The sequence below is a fragment of the Mobula hypostoma genome, chromosome 4, assembly GCF_963921235.1.
Source record: "Mobula hypostoma chromosome 4, sMobHyp1.1, whole genome shotgun sequence".
NCBI lineage: Eukaryota > Metazoa > Chordata > Chondrichthyes > Myliobatiformes > Myliobatidae > Mobula > Mobula hypostoma.
In genome coordinates, this window is record NC_086100.1 from 167,095,750 (window position 1) to 167,119,707 (window position 23,958).

The 23,958-nt window shown below is 41.9% G+C and overlaps 2 protein-coding genes across 3 annotated transcripts in view; both read right to left on the reverse strand.

Annotated features, from left to right (window-relative positions):
- The window catches only part of lamtor3 (late endosomal/lysosomal adaptor, MAPK and MTOR activator 3), a 39,497-nt gene extending 33,673 nt beyond the window's left edge, over positions 1-5,824 (reverse strand). Inside the window, exon 1 of one of the 2 annotated variants that reach the window (XM_063046913.1) lies at positions 5,741-5,824. The gene's annotated coding sequence lies outside the window, so the exon portion shown is untranslated. Of the gene's footprint in view, positions 1-3,629; positions 3,710-5,740 lie in introns of those variants that run through there. The other variant, XM_063046914.1, reaches the window with a different exon arrangement.
- A 1,867-nt stretch (positions 5,825-7,691) lies between these two features.
- Positions 7,692-23,958, reverse strand: part of dnajb14 (DnaJ heat shock protein family (Hsp40) member B14) — a 38,153-nt gene continuing 21,886 nt past the window's right edge. Inside the window, exons 4-8 of the mRNA XM_063046915.1 lie at positions 22,916-23,098; positions 17,524-17,612; positions 15,231-15,340; positions 14,267-14,439; positions 7,692-10,365 (exon numbers count right to left, since the gene is read on the reverse strand). Coding sequence (XP_062902985.1) covers positions 10,241-10,365; positions 14,267-14,439; positions 15,231-15,340; positions 17,524-17,612; positions 22,916-23,098 — 680 coding nt within the window. The 3' untranslated portion in view covers positions 7,692-10,240. The remainder of the gene's footprint in view (positions 10,366-14,266; positions 14,440-15,230; positions 15,341-17,523; positions 17,613-22,915; positions 23,099-23,958) is intronic.

The window sequence follows — 23,958 nt, forward strand, 5'->3', positions numbered from 1 at the left end:
CACCAGCAACCCAGGTTCTTTCTTTCTTTTCTTTTTAAATCTTTTTATTGAATTAGTACACAAAGAGTAAAACATATAGCAACCAATACATTGTTAGGATATAAATATACAAGTAATATTAATACAAAAAAATGCAAACAACGTAAGTTATAGAATAACAAGGTAATATAATTGTATACTAATTTTCCATACATACCAGTAGAACGAGAAAAAAAACCTACCGTGCAACTAACCTAACAAATCAAAGCAATAGGCTAACTAGGTAAATAGTAGACGTGAACAAATTAAACAATCACGTCCTCAAACCCAACCTCCGCTAATAACAGATAAAATCCATGAAGGGAATGTATGTATGGTCAGAGAGAAAAAAAAGTTACATTAAATGAAAATATTGAATAAATGATCTCCAGGTCTGTTCAAATTTAACTGAAGTCTCATAAAGATTACTTCCGATTTTTTCCAAATTTAGACATAATATCGTTTGAGAGAACCAAAAAAACGTAGTTGGGGCATTAATCTCCTTCCAATGTTGTAGAATACATCTTTTCGCCATTAAAGTAACATAGAAACACAGAAAATAGGTGCAGGAGTAGGCCATTCGGCCCTTTGAGCCTGCACCAGCATTCAGTATGATCATGGCTGATCATCCAACTCAGAACCCCGCCCCAGCCTTCCCTCCATACCCCCTGATCCCTGTAGCCACAAGGGCCATATCTAACTCCCTCTTAAATATAGCCAATGAACTGGCCTCAACTGTTTCCTGTGGCAGAGAATTCCACAGATTCACCACTCTCCGTGTGAAGAAGTTTTTCCTAATCTCGGTCCTAAAAGGCTTCCCCTTTATCCTCGAACTGTGACCCCTCATTCTGGACTTCCCCAACATCGGGAACAATCTTCCTGCATCTAGCCTGTCCAATCCCTTTAGGATTTTATACGTTTCAATAAAATCCCCCCTCAATCTTCTAAATTCCAACGAGTATAAGCCTAGTCGATCCAGTCTTTCATCATATGAAAGTCCTGCCATCCCAGGAATCAATCTGATGAACCTTCTTTGTACTCCCTCTATGGCAAGGATGTCTTTCCTCAGATTAGGGGACCAAAACTGCACACAATACTCCAGGTGTGGTCTCACCAAGGCCTTGTACAACTGAAGTAGTAACCTCCTTGCTCCTGTTCTCGAATCCTCTTGCTATAAATGCCAGCACACCATTCACTTTTTTCACCGCCTACAGTACCTGCATGCCCACTTTCAATGACTGGTGTATAATGACACCCAGTTCTCGTTGCACCTCCCCTTTTCCTAATCGGCCACCATTCAGATAATAATCTGTTTTCTTGTTTTTGCCACCAAAGTGGATAACCTCACATTTATCCACATTGCAATGCAATCATTCTACGCACTGAGGGGGGTAAATTACTAGAAGTTTTAGGTAATCCAAAAATAGCAGTAATAGGATGGGGAGAAATATCACTATTCAAAACCTTTGAGATAATATTAAAAATGTCTTTCCAAAAAGTTTCCAGAGTAGGACAAGACCAAAACATGTGGGTCAAGGAAGCTATCTCCCCATGACATCTATCGCAAAGAGAGTTAATATGAGAATAAAAACGAGCTAATTTACCTTTAGACATGTGTGCTCTATGGACAACTTTAAATTGAATTAAGGAGTGTTTGGAACAGAAAGAGGAAGTATTAACAAGTTGTAAAATATAGGCCCAGTCCTCAGCTGGGATAGTAAGACCCAATTCCTTTTCCCAGTCAGTCCTAATCTTGTCGAATGCAGCTTCCCTAAATTTCATGATGGTATTATAAATAGTAGCCGTTACACCTTTCTGACAGGGGTTGAGGTTGATGATAGCATCTAAAATATTTGTAGGGGTTAATGCCGGAAAGGAAGAAAGTATGGTATTTAGGAAATTCCTAACTTGCAAATATCTAAAAAAAATGTGTTCTTGGTAAATTGTATTTGTTAGATAACTGTTCAAAAGATATAAGGGAGCCATCTGAAAATAAGTCCGAAAACCGTGATATACCGTTAGTCTTCCAAATTTGAAAGGCACGGTCCGTAGAGGAGGGGAGAAAAAATATATTGCCAATAATAGGAATCGCTAGCACGAATTGATTAAGATCGAAAAATTTTCGGAATTGAAACCAGATACGTAAGGTATGTTTAACTATCGGGTTGCAAACCTGCTTATAGCGTTTCAAATCCGAAGGAAGAGAAGATCCTAATGTAGAGCCAAGTGCATAGCCTGGAACAGAATGTAATTCCAATATTACCCATTTAGGGATGGGTAGTGTATCTTGGTCAAGTAGCCAAAATTTCATGTGACGAATATTAATTGCCCAGTAATAAAATCTAAAGTTAGGTAATGCCAAGCCTCCATCTCTCTTAACTTTCTGTAGATGTATTCTACCCAACCTCGGGTTTTTATTTTGCCAAATAAATGAAGAGATTTCAGAGTCTACTTTATCAAAAAAGGATTTTGGAACAAAAATCGGTAATGCCAGAAATATATATAAAAATTCTGGCAGAATAAACATCTTAACAGCATTAATACAACCAGTCAAAGTTAAATAAAGTGGAGACCATTTAAAGGAAAGTTGTGTAATATGGTCAATTAAGGGTAAGTAATTAGTCTTAAATAAATCCTTATGTTTACAGGTAATCTTAATCCCAAGATATGAAAAATGATTATTAACCAATCTAAACAGCAGGTTCTGATATAAGGGAACTTGCTTATTAATAGGGAAAAGTTCACTCTTATTAAGATTTAATTTGTATCCTGAAAAAAGGCTAAATTTTGCTAATAAATCTAAAGCTGCTGGGATAGATTTTTGAGGATTAGAAATACATAAGATTAAGTCATCAGCATAAAGTGATACTTTATGAGACTTTAACACACGAGTTATACCAATAATGTGAGGAGATTCTCAAACAGCAATTGCAAGTGGTTCTAATGCTATATCAAATAATAAAGGGCTAAGAGGACACCCTTGTCTGGTACCTCGAAAAAGAGGGAAAAAAGGTGAGTTTTGAGTATTAGTACGAACTGAGGCCATAGGAGAGTAGTATAACAATTTGATCCAGGATACAAATTTCCGGCTGAAGTTAAACATTTCAGGCACCTTAAATAAGTAGGGCCATTTGACCCTGTCAAAGGCTTTTTCAGCGTCTAGGGAAATGACGCATTCAGGATCGTTTTGTGATGGGGTATAGACAATATTTAAAAGTGTACGAATATTATAAAAAGAGTAATGATTCTTAATAAAACCCGTTTGGTCTTCTGAAATAATATAAGGAAGCGCTTTTTCTAGTCTATTTGCTAATAATTTAGAAAAACTCTTAGAGTCAACATTTAACAAGGATGTTGGTCTATAAGATGCGCATTGAGCGGGGTCTTTATCCTTCTTTAATATTAAAGAGATCAATGCTCTATAAAAGGACATATTCCTCACTGTATCACAATAAATAAATAAATACTAGGTAAGTGAGGAATTAAGTATCATTCCATACACTTAATATACTGCTACAAGTTACCAATTACGACAATTAGTTACACTTATATAAAGGAATTAATATGGTAAACATCCCAAAGCACTCAAGAAGATTGTTAAAAATACTAACCAACAGTTGACACTGAAATAATCTGACTTGTGTAAAGCCTGGTCAAGCGGTTAGGGTTTAAAGCAGAATGCAAACACGAGGAATTCTGCCGATGCTGGAAATTCAAACAATACACATCAAAGTTGCTGGTGAATGCAGCAGGCCAGGCAGCATCTCTAGGAAGAGGTACAGTCAACGTTTCGGGCCGAGACCCTTCGACAGGACTAACTGAAGGAAGAGCTAGTAAGAGATTTGAAAGTGGGAGGGGGAGATCCAAAATGATAGAAGACAGGAGGGGTAGGGATGGATCCAAGAGCTGGACAGGTGATTGGCAAAAAGGATATGAGAGGATCATGGGACAGGAGGCCCAGGGAGAAGGAAAAGGGGGAGGGGGAAAAAAACCCAGAGGATGGGCAAGGGGTATAGTCAGAGGGAGGAAAAGGAGAGAGAGAGAAAGAATGTGTGTATATAAATAAATAACGGATGGGGTACGGGGGGAGGTGGGGCATTAGCGGAAGTTAATGTTCATGCCATCAGGTTGGAGGCTACCCAGATGGAATATAAGGTGTTGTTCCTCCAACCTGAGTGTGGCTTCATCTTTACAGTAGAGGAGGCTGCGGACAGACATATCAGAATGGGAATGGGACGTGGAATTACATTCTTTCTCTCACTCTCCTTTTTCTCCCTCTGACTATACCCCTTGCCCATCCTCTGGGTTCCCCCTCCCCCTTTCCTTCTCCCTGGGCCCCATGTCCCATGATCCTCTCATATCCCTTTTGCCAATCAACTGTCCAGCTCTTGGCTCCATCCCACCCCCTCCTGTCTTCTCCTATCATTTTGGATCTCCCCCTCCCCCTTTCAAATCTCTAGCTCTTCCTTCAGTTAGTCCTAACGAAGGGTCTCGGCCCGAAACGTCGACTGTACCTCTTCCTAGAGATGCTGCCTGGCCTGCTGCATTCACCAGGAGCAACTTTGATGTGTGTTGATTTAAAGCAGAAGTTTGGTGTTGAAATTCCAGAAGCCCTTAGTTTCTACTATTTTTGCCTGCAACTAAAATCTGAAAGTGCAATAGGCCATAACTAAGAATGCATAAAGCTGAGAGACTGTAAGGCTGGGTAAGTGGCTTAAGTCAAGATAGGAGAACCAAATTGGAGATCAAATATTTATACTGTACTGGGAATTTCAGGGAGAGGAAATGGGTGAGTAAGCACAGGATTAACACGTGAACAGGACTTATCAAAGTTAGGACATTTTAGATAAGCTCAGAAGCTGGGAAATGCATAGGAAAAGTCAAGTCCAGGAGGAAATTAACCCCTTGTAATAAATACTAAAAAACATAGCTAAACCAAAGTATTAATGAGGGTTTGGAATCACCAATCACAAAATCTACCAACATATTCACAAAATCAATTATATCAAAAATTTGCATTTACATAGCACATACTTTAATATCAGAAAAATGTGTCGCGCAAGGACTAAAACCGAGTGATCAAATAGGTGGTCATCAGATAGGTTAATGGAAGAATTTCTGCAGCCCCGGATCCAAATTACGTGGGGGGGGGGGGTGAAAGGAAAGTTAGCTCCAAAATTCAAATTAACTACAAACTTTGTAATAGTGACCTTGACGAGGAGGGGATTGTCCGGCATGAAAGGGGGAGGTGGGAAGGAGTCGGCGTGGATAAGATGTACTGGGTGGTGTCCAGTGGGATGGATGGGAGAGGGGAAAACAGAAATGAGCGAAAATTCTGGAGGGGAGGTATCCTGGGGAGTTGTCCCGGGCTGAGTTTTTGCAGGAGGGTGTACTGGAGAGTGCCACTCAGAGGATGTTTCATAGGGTGGGGAAGGGAGCCCCGAGGGAAGAGGTGGAGAGAAGGGCTCTAGGTCCCACGGAAGAGGGTGGGCGTAGAGTTGATGGTCGTGGTCCCGGACATTGGGGCCGGAGCTGAGCGGATGCTCATGTGACTCCAGTCAGCTGATCATCGCCTGGGGTTACTGGAACATTCCAGGGAGTAGCCGGTTGTCTTCCACACCCCCCCCCCCCCAGCTCACACTGGGATGAAACTTCAGGGACGGAAAGTTGTCCCTGGCTCCGGCCGCTCGGGCCGTCTATCCCAGTCGGCTCTCCCGGTTACCTGAGAGAGATCCAAACGCCCGGACTCCACCCACCGATCTCTCACAGCGGAAGTGCTCGCCCACCCGGCCTGTTCCTGTTCTCGGCACAGCATTGGCCAGGGGTCACGTGATAGAGCGCGGCAAAACAGGCGTTAGGCGGGGCTTACTCCCGTGTCACGTGACGATACAGGACGATCCCTTACATCACGTGACGGAGGGTGCCTTCTGATGTCGGGCGGCAGAGTCTGCGCATTAGTGTCAGTATCTGGCTGTCGCTGCCAGCTATCTTAAGTGTTGTCCAGAATTGCAGACTATTCCCAAAAATTTGCACATTGCTGACAACAACTGGCCACTGATACCTGTGCTAGCAGGCAGCGCACATAGCTTCTGCCTCAGGTTGTTAGCAGTGAAGACTCGTCAAGTTTCCCATTTTCCTCCTCTTCAAATCTTACCCCTTTTATAAATAAAGCAGTCCTGATAAAGCGGGTTTAATCATCTGCATAGACACTGCCTGACCTGAATTCCCCCGGCAGTTTGTGTGTGTTGCTCCGGATTTGCTGCATCTCGTGTTTATCAAGTCCCCATCTCCACCTTTAACCTGTGGCACCAACATTTATCCTTAGATTGGGACCGAAGCTGCTCACAAAACTTCGGTTCGCTGAGGGAGTCGGGGGGTGGTCACTTTAAAGCCTCGTTTATACTTCTGCGTCAACACGACGCCGTAACATACGCAAGTGGCTCTGTGCATCTGCAGCACGATATTTTGCTCTTGCAATGAAGATCGATGCACTACAGTATTTGGAGATCCCAGACTACAGATGCTGGAATTCGGAGCAACTAACAATATACTGGAGGAACTCAGTGGAAATTCCTTACCTCCCACAATGCCACTCAACCTTCGAGATCCTTCAAGAGAGCTTATTGTTCAACCTACCACCCTCTCCTTCACTGCCTGCTTCACCTGAACACTTGCTTTAAGTGACTGGATTTTAATGAAATCTGTCTCACGTATCTCCCCTTTTCCCCAGTGTATCATAACCCCTGAATAATGATGTTGTTGGAACCAAAATTAGTGCCTGCCCGTTTAGAACAGAAGAGGATTTTTCCCCCTCCAGGGTCATCTGCCCCAGAGAACAGTGAGAAGTAATTTGATTTATTAGAGGTGGTGGAATCAAACACAATCACTACATCAAAGAGACATTTAGGCAGGCATTTGATTAACTAAAGCATGGGATATAGCTCTAATGCAGATAAACTGTTCAGCCTTTCCACCTACCACGTCTGTGCTGACCATAATGCCAAGTTTAACTGTATGTCCACATCTGTTTAAATGTCTCTTAAGTAACACTATCATATTGCTTCCACCATCTCCCATGGCAGCACACCCCAGGTACCCATAACTGTAAAACGTGCCTCGTAAATCTTCTTCAACTGTCTCCCTCTCATTGTAAACCTATACCCTCTACTATTTGTTATTTTCACCCTGGGAAATAAAAAGACTCTATATTCCTACCTAGGTGTTCCAGGCTTTATGAACCTCTAACCTCTATCACGACAACCCTCAGCCTCCGATCCTCCAGAGAGAACAGTTCCAGGTTTGTCCAGCCTCTCATTATAGCTAATACTCTCCAATCCGGGCAGTAGCTGTGACACTGGGTATAGCACTCTCGCTGAGTAACTTTGTGGGGTAGCAAGGATCTGGAGGGTGAAATGGCCTGTTTCTTGTGCTGCAGAGCTCCATGACCCAAAATGCAGAGGATCAATAGGCATTTCCACTAAAGGAGTCCAAAGATGGGGGGGGGGGGGAATGAGTAATGCTGAGGTCAAGAATGGATTAGTCTTGATCTTGCTGAATGGCAAAGTTGACTAATTGGATTACTCCTAACGTTCTTCTAAGAATTTTGCAAGATCCAGGATAAATTGATTGTGTCACCCTTCATCAAAACAAGCCCAGACTCAAAGCCATCCAGTTTACACACTTAAAATAACTTTTATTTGATGCAGATTAAGAGAAAGGTACATTAAATATATATTACAATCAGCAATTCAAATGTGCAATTAGAATCTCAGCCGTTTCTACTAATTTCACTAACACAAGATGTGGGGCCTTTTTTGTTTAGAATTTTTAATGATTAGGAATGATTCAGAATTGGTTAATACTTGGAAAGCGAGAAGAATAAGTGTCTGATTTTGAGTACAGTACAGCAAAGGTCAGTTCTTTAGCCCAAGTGTCTACGGAATCAGTTGGGTGAAGCAACTAATTGTAATATCTCCTTGGTAACAAGAGATTGCTGGATTATGGCACAACGTTCATAAACAAAAAGATGGAGGAACTCAACAGGTCATGCAGCAACTCAACAGAGATGAAAATCGATAACCAATGTTTCCGGTTTTGAAACATCAACCATCTAATTCCCTCCACAGATGTCACCTGACTGAGTTTCTCCAGCTTTTTGTCTAAAGTCTCCACATTGTCCAATGATACAAATCCAAAACTTATTCTCCAAGGATACATTGGCCCTAAATAGATAACAACAATGTCAAAGGACAAGTTGATGGCAAATGGAATAAGAACTTTTCCACTTTCACCGTTAAAACAGAAAACCAGATTTTCTTTCTTTTTTCTTTAAACAGCAAAGCTGGGAGCTGAGAGTGTTCAGAGGGACCCAGACTCCCGATACATTAAAAACACCAGAGACTGCAACACTGGTATGTGGGGCAAAAAAAAACTGTTGGGAAGATCTCAGTGGGTCAGGCAGCATCTGTGGAATGATCAACATTTCCGGTCACGATCTTACATCAGGAAAATCAACATGCAGGGTAACAAGTAATTTGGAAAGCAAATGGATGTTGGACTTCTATTGCAGGCGATTGGAAGAACAATAATAAAATATATATTACTATAATCACAGGTAAGACCACACCTGTAGTTACATGCGGCTGATCTTTTAACTGAGGAAGGGCCTATTTATGGGGAGTGTGATGAACGTTTAACAAACAGAAGCCTGAAATGGGGGGGGGGTCCCTATGTCATTACAGGAACAATTAACTAGAATGATTTCCCCATGCACCCACCCTCATGAGGAATGAATAGCAAGACTAAACCTACATTCCAAAGAGGCTGAAAGAATGGGAGGTGATCTCACCAAACCAAAACGTTTATGGAAGAGGTCTTAAAATGCTCGAAGGCTTATTCTGGGCAGAAATGATCAAGAGAATGTCACAGCCTCCAAAGCTCAGCCACTTAGGCGCAAGGTGCGAAGGTATTCCTTCACTCAGATTAACGTCTTCAGGGCACCAAGGTTATCTCTGGCAAGTGTGTGCAAGTTGAGGTAGAAGATCAGGCACAGTCTCATTGAATAGTGAAGCAGACTTCACAGGCTGCTCCTTCTCCTCCTGTTCCCACTTATCACCAGCTTTGGGTACTTTCATGGTCTGATAAAAGTACCCGCAAAGCCTTAGCTGTGCATGAAAAAGGTGTAAAATTTTACACATGATGACAGGCCATTGAAGTATTTGAGTTATGTTGAGACTGGGAGTGCAGAGGAGAGATACATTTACCAGCTGCAAGTCAATCCATTAGAGGGGGCAGTCAGATTTTTCATTTCAGAAATCACGTCGTTCCCTCACCTTGCTCAATCTCCCGCACACACAACACAGTGCACAAATTCTAATTTGCACAGGGAGTTTCCTTCATGAATTTATATACATCTGTTATCTTTAGACACAGCTCAAAAGAAACAAAAGGCAGCTCTCAAGAATACATCACGACTGTACAATATTCACAAATCAAGAGGCTAATGTACTGTTATACATGCATCAGTGGACATTCTCAAGAACATCTACATAATCCTTAATATAAGGAGTATGTCATTATAATCACCTCATTGCTTACTGAAACTAGCAAGTGACAAAATTGGTCAATGAATTCATCTCGTCAAAACAAATCTCCATGTCTCAAAAAGGGATTTATCTACAATTGCAGGACATTATAACCAAGGAATGCATTAAAATCCATCAAGAATGTACCAGAATTAGATTACTTTGTCAAGAGTCACTAAATATTTCAAAAGTACAAAATCTAAACCGAGAGTCAGGAAAGTCTTTTCAACTACACAAAGACAGTTATGGATTGGGTTCATTAGCTCAGTTGGTATATGGGGTCCAACTTGTGTGAACTTCAACACAAGCACTCGGCTGAATTAAAAATGGAGACCCAATGCTCATAAAACCCATGATATTAGCTGACATTAGTTCTATCGACTATAGTCATGTGCTTTTTTAAAAAGCTAATCTAGAATACACTGTATTGTATACAATAAAGTGAAGGGGGGGGTCACATGCACACACAGCCATCACAAATTGCTTTGGCTATAATCAGACACTCATGTAATCAGTCCAAAGGGCAGGGCTTTCAAGGTTACAAGACTTAGATTTATTCTTTTTAAAATAATGATAAATTGAAATGTCTCCCTGTACAATAAACATTTAAATTAAAAGGCAAGACCCTGTAGCCCAGCTCAGCCTCCTCGATACAAATCATTTAGTTTTGCTAGCTTCTCACAACTTTCCATCTTCATCAGCTCCGCTCTCTTTCGAAGGCGATCATCTCGGTACACCTTGGCCGCATAAAGATAGTCACTTCCTTTCACAGAAATAGCACAAAATTAGTACAAAGACCAGTAATGATAGATACTGAGAAAACTCTTCACCAGATGTTCATGATTAAGAGTAGAGTGATGTGGTGAAGAAATTTCTGGAGTCTGGATAACAGGGTATCGAACAGAGCAGGATGTTCAGCTCTTTTTCTACCTCTGCCTTATCCCAACCCTTTACCACAGCTTTCTAATTCCACACAGGAACATGTACATAATGCACTTTCAATAATGGACTCACTTTCAACATGACTCTACAACAGTATTATCTATTATTAGCTTTTTTATATCTGCACAGTTTGTCTTCTATTGCACATTATTTCTTTGTCAGTAGTGTTTAATCAATTCTTTTGCATTTCGTGAATGCCCCCAAGAAACTGATATGTGAGTGTGGGCACGTGGGCAAGTGGTTAAGGCATTGAACTAGCGACCTGAAGGTCGTGAGTTCGAGCCCCAGCCGAGGTAGCGTGTTGTGTCCTTGAGCAAGGCACTTAATCACACATTGCTCTGTGACGACACCGGTGCCAAGCTGTATGGGTCCTAATGCCCTTCCCTTGGACAACATTGGTGTCGCGAAGAGAGGAGACTTGCAGCATGGGCAACTGCTGGTCTTCCACACAACTTTGCCCAGGCCTGCGCCCTGGAGAGTGAAGACTTTCCAGGCGCAGATCCACGGTCTCACAAGACTAACGGATGCCTTTATATGGGAGTACTCAGCCAGCTGGTGGTGTAGTGGCATCCGCAGCAGACTGAGGGAAGTGGTCTCGAGTTCAAATCTAGCCGGCTTCTTGCCCGTGCCGGTTTGAGTGTTGGGTAGCCACTCGGCCCCATTAAAAAAAACAAGCAAAAACGCTAATGAAGTGGCAAGGTTGCCACTCAATTGTGTCACAGGGCGCGGAAAGGAACAAGCCATTATAATCATATCATTGCTTAAACCAACGAGGACAAGAAAAGATTACTGTAGTACCAAATCTCCACATCTCAAAAAATGGATTTATCTATCCTTTCAGGACATTATGACCAAGGAATGCATTAACATCTATCTCGAGAACTCACTAGAATTAGATACTTTGTCAAGAGTCACTAAATGTTTCAAAAGTACAAAATCTAAACAGGATTAGTAAAGTCTCTTCAACCACACACAGGAAGTGCATTTTATCAATGTTCTAGATGCTGCATACACCTCTAGACTGTACCCAAAGGGACTTTACAGGGACAGCAGCCATGCTTCATTAGAACAATTCCTATGATGAAAAGTTGAGTGTAAATAGGATGTTCTGTGGAGCTTAGACTGACATGTGATCTCATTGACACATACCAGACTTTCATTTGTGGTTGGACAGCCTTGTATCAGGGACTGTGAAACAAGAGGAACTTAACCATTCATTCATGAAGTTGCCAATCTCTGATTTTCCCACTTCCAGATTCTTGACTATTAAAGGCAAAAGTGATCACTTGCCTCTGAGGGATGTACAGACAGGTGCAGCTGGACTTGAAATGAGGATTGCCAAATTTACTATTTATATATTTATTTATTGAGATGCGGCATGGAATAGGCCCTTCAAGTTACACTGCCCAGCAATCCCCTGGATTTAATCTTGACCTAATCACAGGACAATTTAAAAATGTCCAATTAACTTACTGACTGGTATGTCTTTGGACTGTGGGAGGAAACTGGAGCACCCAGAGGAATCCTTTGGGGAGTATGTACAAACTCCTTACAGGCAGCGTCCGGAATTGAACCCGGGTTGCTGGTACTGTAAAGTGTTGTGCTAACCACTATCTTAATGGCCAGTAGAGCACTGTGGTTCATTCCTGTTGCCATTAAAATCTTTCACTCTAACACACTACTAGATTTTCTTGAATAAATAACATTCATGTCAATCTAATCTTAATCCCATCCTTTTTCCATTTACTTTCCATTCACAGAATCAAGACAGATCAGCACAGGAGGTAATTCAGCCCATCAATCTATTCTGGCCAAGACTGACTATCCTGAGTCATCTCATTATTCAGATCTGTCTACTGTCCTATAGGCAGCTCTTTCTGCACTACCATTTAGGAGGATGGCGAGGGTTTCTGTCTCAACATCCTCTTTCAAGTAAGTTGCAGACGCTCCCACTACCACTTGCAGAGAAAGAAAAACTTTCCAACTTCCCCTTTACCTTAAACTGTCAAATATTCTATCCAAGTCTCAGTTTTACATATCTCTGTTAACTATACAGTTAGGACACAAGCCTTTCAGCAAGGACCCATTTACGTCAAACACCCAGTTGCACTGTAATCAGTTTACTCTCCCCAGAACCCCCCCTCCCCCAATCAACTCCCACTGCATGCTAAGGCTCATCCACACACAAAGACAGAAACAGGGATAGAGGGCTAGTGAGGGGCACGAGTGATCAGCTTGAATTTCCTGGGCATTAATATAATTGGATGACCTGTTCTGGGCCCAGCAGTCATAAGAAAAACTCACCAATTTCTTTACGGGCACATCCCTCCCTACCATTGGTACTATCTAGGAGAGGTACTGCCTCAGGAAAGAAACATCCCAAGATCCCCACCATTCGGACATCCCATCTTCTCACAGCTACTGTACCACCAAGCAGGAAGTATACAAGTCCAACGCCACCAGGTTCAAGAACAGCTATTCAGTTCTTAAATGAATCAGCAAAACCCTAATCACTAGAGTTCAGCACCGCTATGACGACTTTGCTTGAAAATGGACTTATTTGTTCCAATTGTGTCCTATCTTGTAGTAATTGTGGACAATTAATGTTTATGTTCTTCTGAATGCTTTGTACATGATGTTATGCTTTGTTCATGATGTGATTTGTGTGTGGTGCTGCTGCAAGTACATTTTCCATTTTCACTAAGCCCACAACTCAACTTTCTGTCCAGAAAATTTGCTGCTCTGGATCAAAGTACCAAGCTCCAAAAATTCCAAACAACCAGTTTCCCCCTATTCCTCACATCTTGTGTACGTTCCCAAATGCATCTTTTTATTGGAACTGACCAGATTCTGATTCAGACAAATCACTTGCCAATAAATCTTCACCAGTGTTTGAGGTCTCTGGGTTTAAACTCGATGGGAGTTCAGAAAGATATGATGGAGGAGCAGGAGAAGGGATCTCATTGAAACCTACTGGGTATAAATTGCCTCCGGATGTGGAGAGGATGTTTCCGTTGGTAGCAGAGTCTGGGATCCAATGGCATAACCTCAGAATAAAAAGGACGTCCCTTTGGAATTGAGAAGATAAGGAATTGCTTCAGCCGGAGTAATGAATTTATTGCCATAGAGGGTGGTGGAGGCCGAGTTATTGGGTGTGCTTAAGCAAAGATTGATAGCTTCTTCATTGGTTAAGAAAAGAAAACAGGCATGGTTCCTTGGCGGACAGATTTGATGGGCTGAATGGCCTAAATCTGCTCCTATATCTAATTGTTTTGTTCAAGTTGTTCCTGGAACCACAGCATTTACAGGGTCTCTGGTCACTGATACATTTTCACATTTTCCCCAGCAGGCTGAGGGTAAACCGATTTCTTCAGCCAAAATGTCATCCCCTGGGAATTCCTGCTTCACCTCAGGGTGGCGATTCTCCTGTGGAAGAGTACATTAAATGACCCTACCCTGCTCATTCACAGGAGAACAGTGCCAAACAACAACCAGCTGAATGTCAGGTTGAAAGGAGGAGGAGAACTCATATCAATTCTGTCTAAATATGTGCTCCAAAGTGGAGGATGGTCACCCATTCCCCACCCCTTAGTTAGTCAACCAATCAACATCAGTCTGCTAGGGTCCAGGTTGAATAAATGTAGTGAATCATCTTAAACCTTGCATTAAAATTGCCCCTGAAAAGGATTAAAGTTTCAGAAAGTCGAGTACAAGAAACTTACTCTCCTGCCGTTCCTTCCAGCAGTTATTTCGAAGGTTGGTTATATAATCTTCTTCAACACTTTTTTCCACTTTTTGTATCATCACACCTGTATATTCTTTTTCAAAGTCTTTGTTGACAAAATAAACTACTTTAAGGTTGCTGGTTTGCCTCTTGACAGTATGCCCCACAGCACTGCAAATGCAAAAGTTAGTCATTGAAACAAAAACTCAACTCATTTCTTCCAATCAATTAAATACAGGCTTATATTTATACAGCACCCAAAGCCATGGCAAGTTGATTTTAGTCTTATATAAAAAGGTATAGTCATCTTTTGGAGGGCAGAAGATCGGGAATGCTGATGACCTTCCGCGGAGTAGAAAGGACAGGTCGGATGATCTGCTCACAGTCCAGAGCATGGATGTTATGGAAGCCATATCAACACAGGCCATCATTGATTATTTTAGATCTTGTCATTGCTCAACTGGTCTCCTACCATATTCAAAATGTCAATCATGTTCCGACCAGAATTATTTAAGCAATGAGCAAAAAAACAAAACAATGAACAGAAATCTATTCCATGAATGTATACTTTAACCAAGCTACTCAGAAATTGGTGGCACCAATATAAATGCAACCACATTCTCTAGTGGGTTATTTTGCTTCCTTGTCGCATTGGTAGAGCAGCATTCACTATGGAAGATGCTCCAAATCAAAAATCTATAGTCCTTTAAAATAAATCTATTTGTAAGTCATTTCAACTACATTGTTGTTTTGAACACAGGGCTGTTTGTTCCCTTATGTCTTAAATGGACTGATGCTACAACTTATTGTTATAGCTCTATTTACACAAGTGATATAATTAATATAATTAGTTGTGCTTATCATCAGTTATGTATTCGGCTAACATGCAAATGTGCCACACAAATGGAGTTTCACCCAAGCAAAACGAATTAGGAGAATATGAGGAAATCAGTAATACTTACGCTCGATAGTAGAGACTATATGGTGGAGATGATACCATCAATTGGCTTAAAACAGACACCAAGATCAAGACAATTATAGGTAACAGCTGTAAAAACATCGAAAATCCTCCCTGTAAGTAATAAGAATAAGGTAATTAATTTCCATAATTCAGCTCCAAGATAGATTTGGGAAAGTTCTCTCTCAAATGCTGAAACAACCCTTGATCAGATACTGAAGCACATTACGGCAGAGACCACTTTCCCAGCTGAATCTCAGTTACTACTACCTGACCATCTTTCTTTAAAAGAACCCAGAGTATTTCATGGCAAAGAAATCAAGCCGCATGTAGATCAGATTGTTGTCGGATCAGTTCGGCTAACAGACAGGTGATGGGGGATTGCAGTATGGTGGAGTTAGGATCTGGCTATCACATATTCACCCCTATTTGTTGCTGGAAGGAAGGGCAAGCTGTCTACACAACTCACTTTATAAGATACTTCTCATGTTTGCAACACTGCTTTAAATATTAAGAGCTGGGAAATTTACTGATAGATCCCAGTTAAGAAAAATGGGGAACCTCCATTTCAGTAGGGGAAAGCCCACAACTATTAAGTAAGAGAATTCAACTTGTTAGGGAAAGAAGTGGTTTTTAAACCAAAAGCAGCAACTGAAGCAGAATCCATAAACTAGTTGAGAACATGGGAAGAGAAGAAAAGCTGTCAACTGGATAAACTGGATAGCACTGTTGCAAAAACTGTGGATGAAATGTTCAACTCATGATACTTCCCTTCTATTAAAAAAATGCTCTAGTGCTAGAAGGGCACTTGGCTGGCAATCGTGAGGAAAAAATTCTGTCAATAAAAGTTCACCACCCTCCCTTGCGTAGACTTGCTCCTTTCCCATGAACAGAAATCATAGCCTGTCCAGGAGCGCCTCATCAGTCCGACCGTGGGTGATCACCCAATTAGATTTAATAATTCTGACAGATAACAAACCATTTTGTACATGGAGTGTATCAAGATTAGGGACAATGGATTACAAATTGAAATATCAACATAAAAAAGCTGGTGCTGTGTTCCTCCATATTTAGATACTAGGGTTTATTTGCTGTAATTATAGTTTAGTATTCTGTTACACCTTAAACAACATACTTTAATGTTTACATTCTGTTTTGCACAGCACGAATAGTTTATAGAAATTACAAATATCTTACCTATGCACCAACTCCCTCAGTGAAAACTCTAATGACACATTCTGGAGAAAGGGTGAACCATGGAGTCTGCCTGTGGAAGCTCTCGAAGTTGATGACTGAGCTAATCAGCTGGGCCATACATGTACATACTTTAATAATAAATTTACTTTGAACTTCGATAATGATTGTGCAAGGAAGAGGCTCGGTGGGCTAACTTGGCAAATACATTATTCCAACACACTTGTATCAATAAGTAGCATTGACACATTGATATGTAGATGTTACCCCAATATTTCCTGAATATACAAAGTTGGTCAGGAGGTACTTGACGGGGTGGCTATCTGGATAATTTGAGATGTGGTATGCTCCTTCAGCTGGTTTCAGTGGGCTTCCATGTGCTCCAGATAAACCGCTTTTTTTTTGGGGGGGATGCCTGTTATCCATTTGGCTGGAGGTTCCCATCAGTCAGATGAAACATTACATTTTAAGGAACCTTTGAGAACATCGTTGAAGTGTTCCCAAGTAACCTCTTGCCATAACGGAGCTTAGAATAAAATTGCCTGTTCTGGGAATCTGGTGTTGGGTACTTGAGTAATGTGGCAAACTTGTTGGAGCTACTTAACTGCAGTTAGAACCTTGACACTGAGGATAGATTCCTGACAGTCAGGGCATGAAGGGATACGGGGAGAAGGCAGGGGACTGGGGCTGACAGGAACATTGGATCAGCCATGATGAAATGGCCGAGCAGACTCGATGGGCCAAATGGTCCTATATCCTATGGTCTTGTGGTCTTATACCCTCACATTTACCTGCTGTGGGGTCCTCAAGACTGTACTAATCACATGGAGCTACCTCGAGGTGCTGCTGCAGTGAATTTTAATGCCCCACCACCACCAGAAAGCTGCCACGGCCTCTACCATCTCCGGCAGGAACATCTTTCCCCACGATTTCTCAACGTCCCTGATTGATTTTCAGAGACAGAAAACATCCAAATGGGTTTTTTTAAAGTTCTGAAAGTTTACAAATGGTAAAAGTATAAAGATCTTCACTGAGCCGCTCAAGGTCAGATCATCAGCAGTTAGGGTTTTAACGTGTGCCCTGGGAGCAGGGCAATTACGTACGTCTGCTCGCTCGTTGTCTCTATCAGCTCGGTGATACGATTGGTGCGTTGTAAACCTCGCTCTTCCATTGGAGTACGTCTGTGCACTACCTAAAATCGAGCAAACAATTAGACACTGCATATTTATCGCATTGACACCCTAGGACAGAGAGAGGTGGTCACTTTGCAAAGATAAAGAAAATGTAGTAGAAATGATCTAAGCCCATATAAAAAGCATCAAAACCGGAATAAGAACGCCAGGAAAACAGTAGGCAACTGGAGCCTGCTCCACTATTCAATGTGATCATTTCTGATCTGCTCAAGGCCTCATCTGCTCTTCTGTGACAGCTCCCCAATCTATTAAATATTTACCTCCCTCCAATAACCCAATTTCCACAATCCTGAGGCGGAAAATTCCAGATTCCCCACTCTCTGAGATGAAATTTCTGCACACCCCAGACCTAAATGATCGACCCCTCACTTTGAATGCATTTCACAAGTAGGAGAACCTAAAACATCTCGCATCTGGCCTACCAAAGCCTTGTATAAAAGAGAAAAACAATAACACAAGATCATTCCTACCAAATGCAGTAAGGATATACAACAGTTCATCTCTGTGTGACAGGAGAACACACGTCATAGTCTCTGTATTATTATTTTGTACATTATTATTGCACATTGGTAAATTAATATTGTGTGTATTATTACTCTGTACTTCATTATTAGTTAAGTCTGCACACTACTAAACGTGTTTTTAAATGTTGCTGCTATAACATTACTTCGGATCAATAAAGTACTTATTATTACTATTATCAAGATCATTCCATATTCTTCCAAGCTCTAAAGAATGCAGACCCAGCTGCTTAGCCTCTCTTATCCCAGGAAGTCTCCTAGTTCACTTCTTTCAGACTGCCTCTTTTTCCTTAGTTAAGGTAACCTACATTGTCTGCAGTATTCGAAGTGTGGCCATAGATCTGCTTCAGTGGCAGGTGAATTGCAGAGGTCAAGGCCGGAGTTAATAGGTGCAATAATCAACCTCTTGAAGCACTGCATGAAGGAGGAAGGCGGAGCCATCAAGTAGGAGTCACCAAGGAACGTTACCTTGTTTTGCCTCAGGTACCAGAATGATAGTAGCCGTCGTAAAGCAGGTGCAAGCTTCAGACTGAAGCAGGGAGCGGTTAAAAATGTCTGTAAATACACCTGCCAGCTGGTCTGCGCAGCATCTAACACACAGCTAGGACACCACCTGGGGCCGATGCTTTCCGTGGGTTCACTCTCTGTAAGATTGATCTTACATCCGCATCGGTGACTGTGGATACAGATGCACCCGATGCTATTCCAATCTTCTTCTGCTCAAAGCGTGCACAGAATGCATTAAGCTCACTGGCTGGGGATAGGTTGTTGTTGGGGACGCAGCCGGACCGCACCTCCCTTCCATTTCTGACTGCTCATGTGCTTGTCTGAATGGCTCTTCAAAGTTGTTGTTGTATCTACTTCCACCATCTTCCTTGACAGGTAGCTACCAACCACTGTAATAAAAACTGGCCTTGTAATTCTCCTCTAAACTCCCTCCCCCCTCACTTCAAACCTACGCACTCTGGAACTTCTGGGATAAAGAAACTGACTATCTAGCCTTATCTAAGACTCTCAGAAGCCTTTCTCTAAAACAAAAAGTTAGGATCTTAGCAATTGAAGACATACAGACCCTGCTCCAGCTGCCAATCAATGATGTACACCACACCAGCAAAGAATGCCCCACCCCTAAGGGAACATATTTATTGAATATTGCACTCATGTCCCCTCTCAGAAACAAAATTCAGCAGTAAAGCGTTTACACTGAAATCACTTCACAGAACATTGGATACTTGTCCTTTTAAGAAGACAAGACCAGCTTCATCCTTAACTTTGATCTGGCAGGAGGCCAACATTTTCTGTCCTTCTCCATTTGTCCTTGAACACAGCAGCTCATTATACAGAAGTACCACCAGGTTCAAGGACAGTTTCTACCTGTTATTGAACGGTCCTCACATACACTAAAAGATGAACCCTTGATCTCCCAACCTACCTTGCCAAGGCCCCTTGAACCCTGTCTATCTGCTCTGCACATGTATATCTAGCATTTTGTTTTATATTTACTACCTCAATGTACTTATGTACAGAATGATCTCTCTGGATGGCACACAACCAAAAGCCTTACACCGCATCTCAGTACATATGGCAATAATAATCCAATATAGATCTGTAGCGAGTTAACTCCATGATCCAGTTAGCTCTGGTATTACACTTAGATCCACGAGAATAATGGTGACAAATCCCATTAATAATGTAAAAAAACAGTATCCGAGATATGAAATGGGTTTAGAACACTAAGGATGCTTAGCAGATGCTGGATGTTCACAGCATTTTCTGATTTACACCAAGTCCCTTTCCCCACAGGCTTCAAATAAAGCAACTTAGATTTTTACAATAATAACCTTTTTAAATGCAGAATTAATTAATTGGCTGAATTTAAAAATTCACAGCTGTCACAGTGGGCTTAGTTCTGGAATATTATCAGTCTACCACCACACCTCATGAATGTGTTTTTCTGTTAACACAGAGACAAGGTGATGCTTATGTAACTGAGGCCTTTGTCATCCACTGGCCTTTTGGATAACTTTGTTATCTGCCGTGGATCTGCAAATTTAAGGTTCACCTACAGCACACTTCAATGTTTTCCCCTGGGAGGCACCAAAACACTTGGATCACAGACTTGTCCTAGCAAGCTCAGTAATCCAGAGCCCGGGTCCAGGGAGTGGAGATGTCGAGAGCTGTCAGAAGCAGGAACTTATATTGAACTCACTATATCCATACACAGTTTATTTCCAGTGGCCTTGGTGCTTTGTACATATTGTTGTTATCAAAGGGATAACAGTTCTGTCCATGGGAATGATGACCTAGTGTCCCATCCATATTGGGAGGAAGCTATTCTAACCAAATCTAAGGCAGCAGGCTTTTCACATGATCCCAACTCCTAATCAACTTCTAATGGGGACAGCACAGTAGCGTAGCGATTTGCATTACACTATTACAACGCCAGCAAGCCAGGTTCAATTCCAGCAGGTTTTCTCCAGGTCCTCCAGTTTCCTCCCACATTTCAAACTTACAGGTTAGTAATTTAATTGGTCACGTAGGTATAATTAGGTGATAGGGGTCATTGTGCCAGCTGTTACTGTGCTGCATCTCTAAATAAAATCAGAGTTGCCCAAGAATTTCGATTAATATTCAAGACACCACTGAGGCCTCCATCAGCAGGCTTTGGGGTTGGGGCAATCGAGGCTAGGTTATAAAACCGGGGCCATTGCTGGCAACACTTAAATCAGGTGGTGTCTACCCCATGTCAAACCCTGAAACAGGCAAATTCTTCCACATGGTTTTTATAGCCACCCCTCCGTGGACTCCGATCACACTTCCTGCTGCCTCAGGAAATCAGGCAACATAATCAAAGACCTCTCCCACCTTAGTCATTCTCTCTTTCCTTACCTCCTCCCAATCAGGCAGAAGATACAAAAGTTTGAGAACACACACCAGCAGGCTCAGGAACAGCTTCTATCTACACCTGAATGCATTTCTTGTACACAAAACATAATTCTTGATCTCTTGTTGTGATCCTTGCACTTTATTATCTGCCTTCAGTGCACTTTCTTCGTAGTTGTAAAACTATATTATGCAATCAGTTTTCCTTTTTACTACCTTGATGCACTTTGATCTGTGTGGATGGTATGTTCACTGTATCTCTGTACATCTGACAATGATAAGCCAATTATCACCTAGGACTCCACCTCACCTTCAATGACATCAGCTAAACCAGCATATTGATGCTACTTTTATCCGTAGATGCTGTCTGGCCTGGTGAGTTCCTCCAGCATTTTGTGTGTGTTGCTTGGATTTACAGCATCTGCAGATTTTCTCTTGTTTGTGATATCCAATGTATCTCCCACCTTCCCGAGAATGAAAGGTTTAGTTACATGAGGAGCTGTGGGCCTGTACTGGCTGGAGTTTAGAAGAATGAAGGAGGGATCTCAGTATAACTTATTGAATATTGAAAAGCCTAGATGGAGAGATGTGCAAAGGACGTTTCCTATAGTGGAGGAGCCTAAGACCAGAGGGCATAGCCTCAGAATACAAGGATGTCTCTTTAGAACAGAGATGAGAAGAATTTCTTTACCCAGAGGGTGGTGAATCTGTGGAATTTATTGCCACAGGTGGCTGTGGAGGCCAAGTCATTGGGTACACTTAGAACAGAGATTACTAGGTTCTCAATTAGTAAGAGTATCAAAGGCTATGGGAAGGCCGGCAAGATAATTAAGTTGACAAGATAACTATTCAGCCACGATGGAACGGCAAAGGAGACTCAATGGGCCGAATGGCCTAATTCTGCTCTTTTATTTTGCTCTGGGTCCTGTTGCCCATTCATCATCCTGTTTAAGTACAGCCTGCTGGACATTTATCAGAGTTCACATTCCACTGGAAATCTGGGGTGTCTTGGCAGATGGGGTGTAGCACCACTCCCTCCATATCCCCTACCATCGCCACTGGGTGCCCCAAAAGCAACGGGACTCCACATTCAGCACAAGGTGCAGCACTTCAAAGCAGTGGGTCACTCCCACCTTCTCAAGGGCAGTTAGCAATGGGAAATAAATGCTGAGTCCAGCAGGGACACCCAAAAACCACCTTTTGAATAGAAGAGCAACAGAAAAGGCACTGGAGAAACTCAATGGGTCAGGAAGCATAAATGGAGGAAAATGGACAGTGGACATTTTGAGTCAAGACCCTTAAATAAATTCTACAATATTCAGAAATCCAATGGGTATAAGGAAAAGTAAAGAACAAGAACTGTCTCTTTGGTCCACAGTACTGTGCCAAACCCATGACACCCAATCCCTTCAGCCTGCATGTGGTCCATATCCCTCCATTCTCCACACATCCATGTGCTTATCAAAGAGCCTATTAAACACCACTATTATATCTGTCTCCACCACCATCCCTGGCAACACATTCCAGGCACCACTGCTCTCTGGGGATAAAAACCTGCCTCACATATTTCCTTTGAACTCTTCCCCCTCCCCCCCACCCCCCACCTCACCTGGGATACCTGCCTTCTAGTATTAGTTATTTCAACTCTGGGATAGAATTTGCTGGCTTTCTATCTACAACTCTCATAATTTCGTAAACTCTCAGCCTCCACCGCTCCTGAGAAAACAACCGTTTGTCCAACCTCTCCTTTAGAAGAGCCCCTCCCTTTTAGAAGGTTAATGCAAAGTTTGGGAAAACGAGCCATGGTGGAACATCGGCCACTCAATGGCAATGCGCACTTGTAACCTCTACGCATGAAAAGAGCAACATTGACATTTAAGAAATATTTTCAACAGTACCTGCAGGAAATCCTCCACCAAAGAACATGTTAAATAAATCTTCTGGAGTAATATCAGCTTCATAATTTCGATGAAATTCAAAGCCTCCATGCTGATAATTCCCAGGGGACTGGCCTTCACCATACTGATCATAATCCTTTCGTTTCACTGGGTTACTGAGCACAGCATAGGCATTTCCAATTGCTGCATAAAAAAAAAACATCGTGACATACAAAACTACCGATGATACTGTCTGGCTCCCCAACTGCATAAAGCTCCCACAGCACAATAGAGAGGGAGCTCATCCCAGCTCCCGCAGCCAATATTCAACCCTCAACTACTTAAAAATTATTGCTCATTGTTACATGTGGGAGTTTACCATGCAATTATAACAATGACCACACTTCAGAAGGATGGATACAAGATTGGGTCAAAGAATGGGAATAAAAGACGACTTTCTGGATGGCTACCAGTGACTAGAGGTATTCCATAGGGCATCGGTGTTGGGTTGACTACTTTTCAAATTATATGTTACTGATCTGAATGATGGAAATGATGGTTTTATCATCAGGTTTGTTGATGATACAAAGATAGGTGTTGAGGAAACTGAATTTTCTGATGGACTTGGACAGATTAGGAGAATAAGAAAAGTAATGAGAGATAGAATACTGTTTAGTGAAGTGTCTGGTCATGCACTTTGGTAGGAGGAATAAAGGCATAAACTATTTTCTAAAAGGGGAACAAATTCAGAGATTGGAGGTGCAAAGGGACTTGGGAGCCCTAGTGCAGGGTTCCTTGAAGGTTAACTTGTAGGTTGAGCCAGTAGTAAGGAAGGTTTCAAGATGACTAGAATGTAAAAGCAAGACACTGCATTACAAGGTGCTGGTCAGACCACATTTTGAGTAGTCTGAGCAGTTTTGGGCCCATATCCAATATTTTGACTAATATTCTGGTATTATAGAGGGTCTAGAGGAGATTAGGAAGAATGATTCTGGAAATGAAAGGGTTAACTAATTAGGAGCTTTTGATCTCTCTGGGCCTATACTCACCAGAGTTTAGAAGAA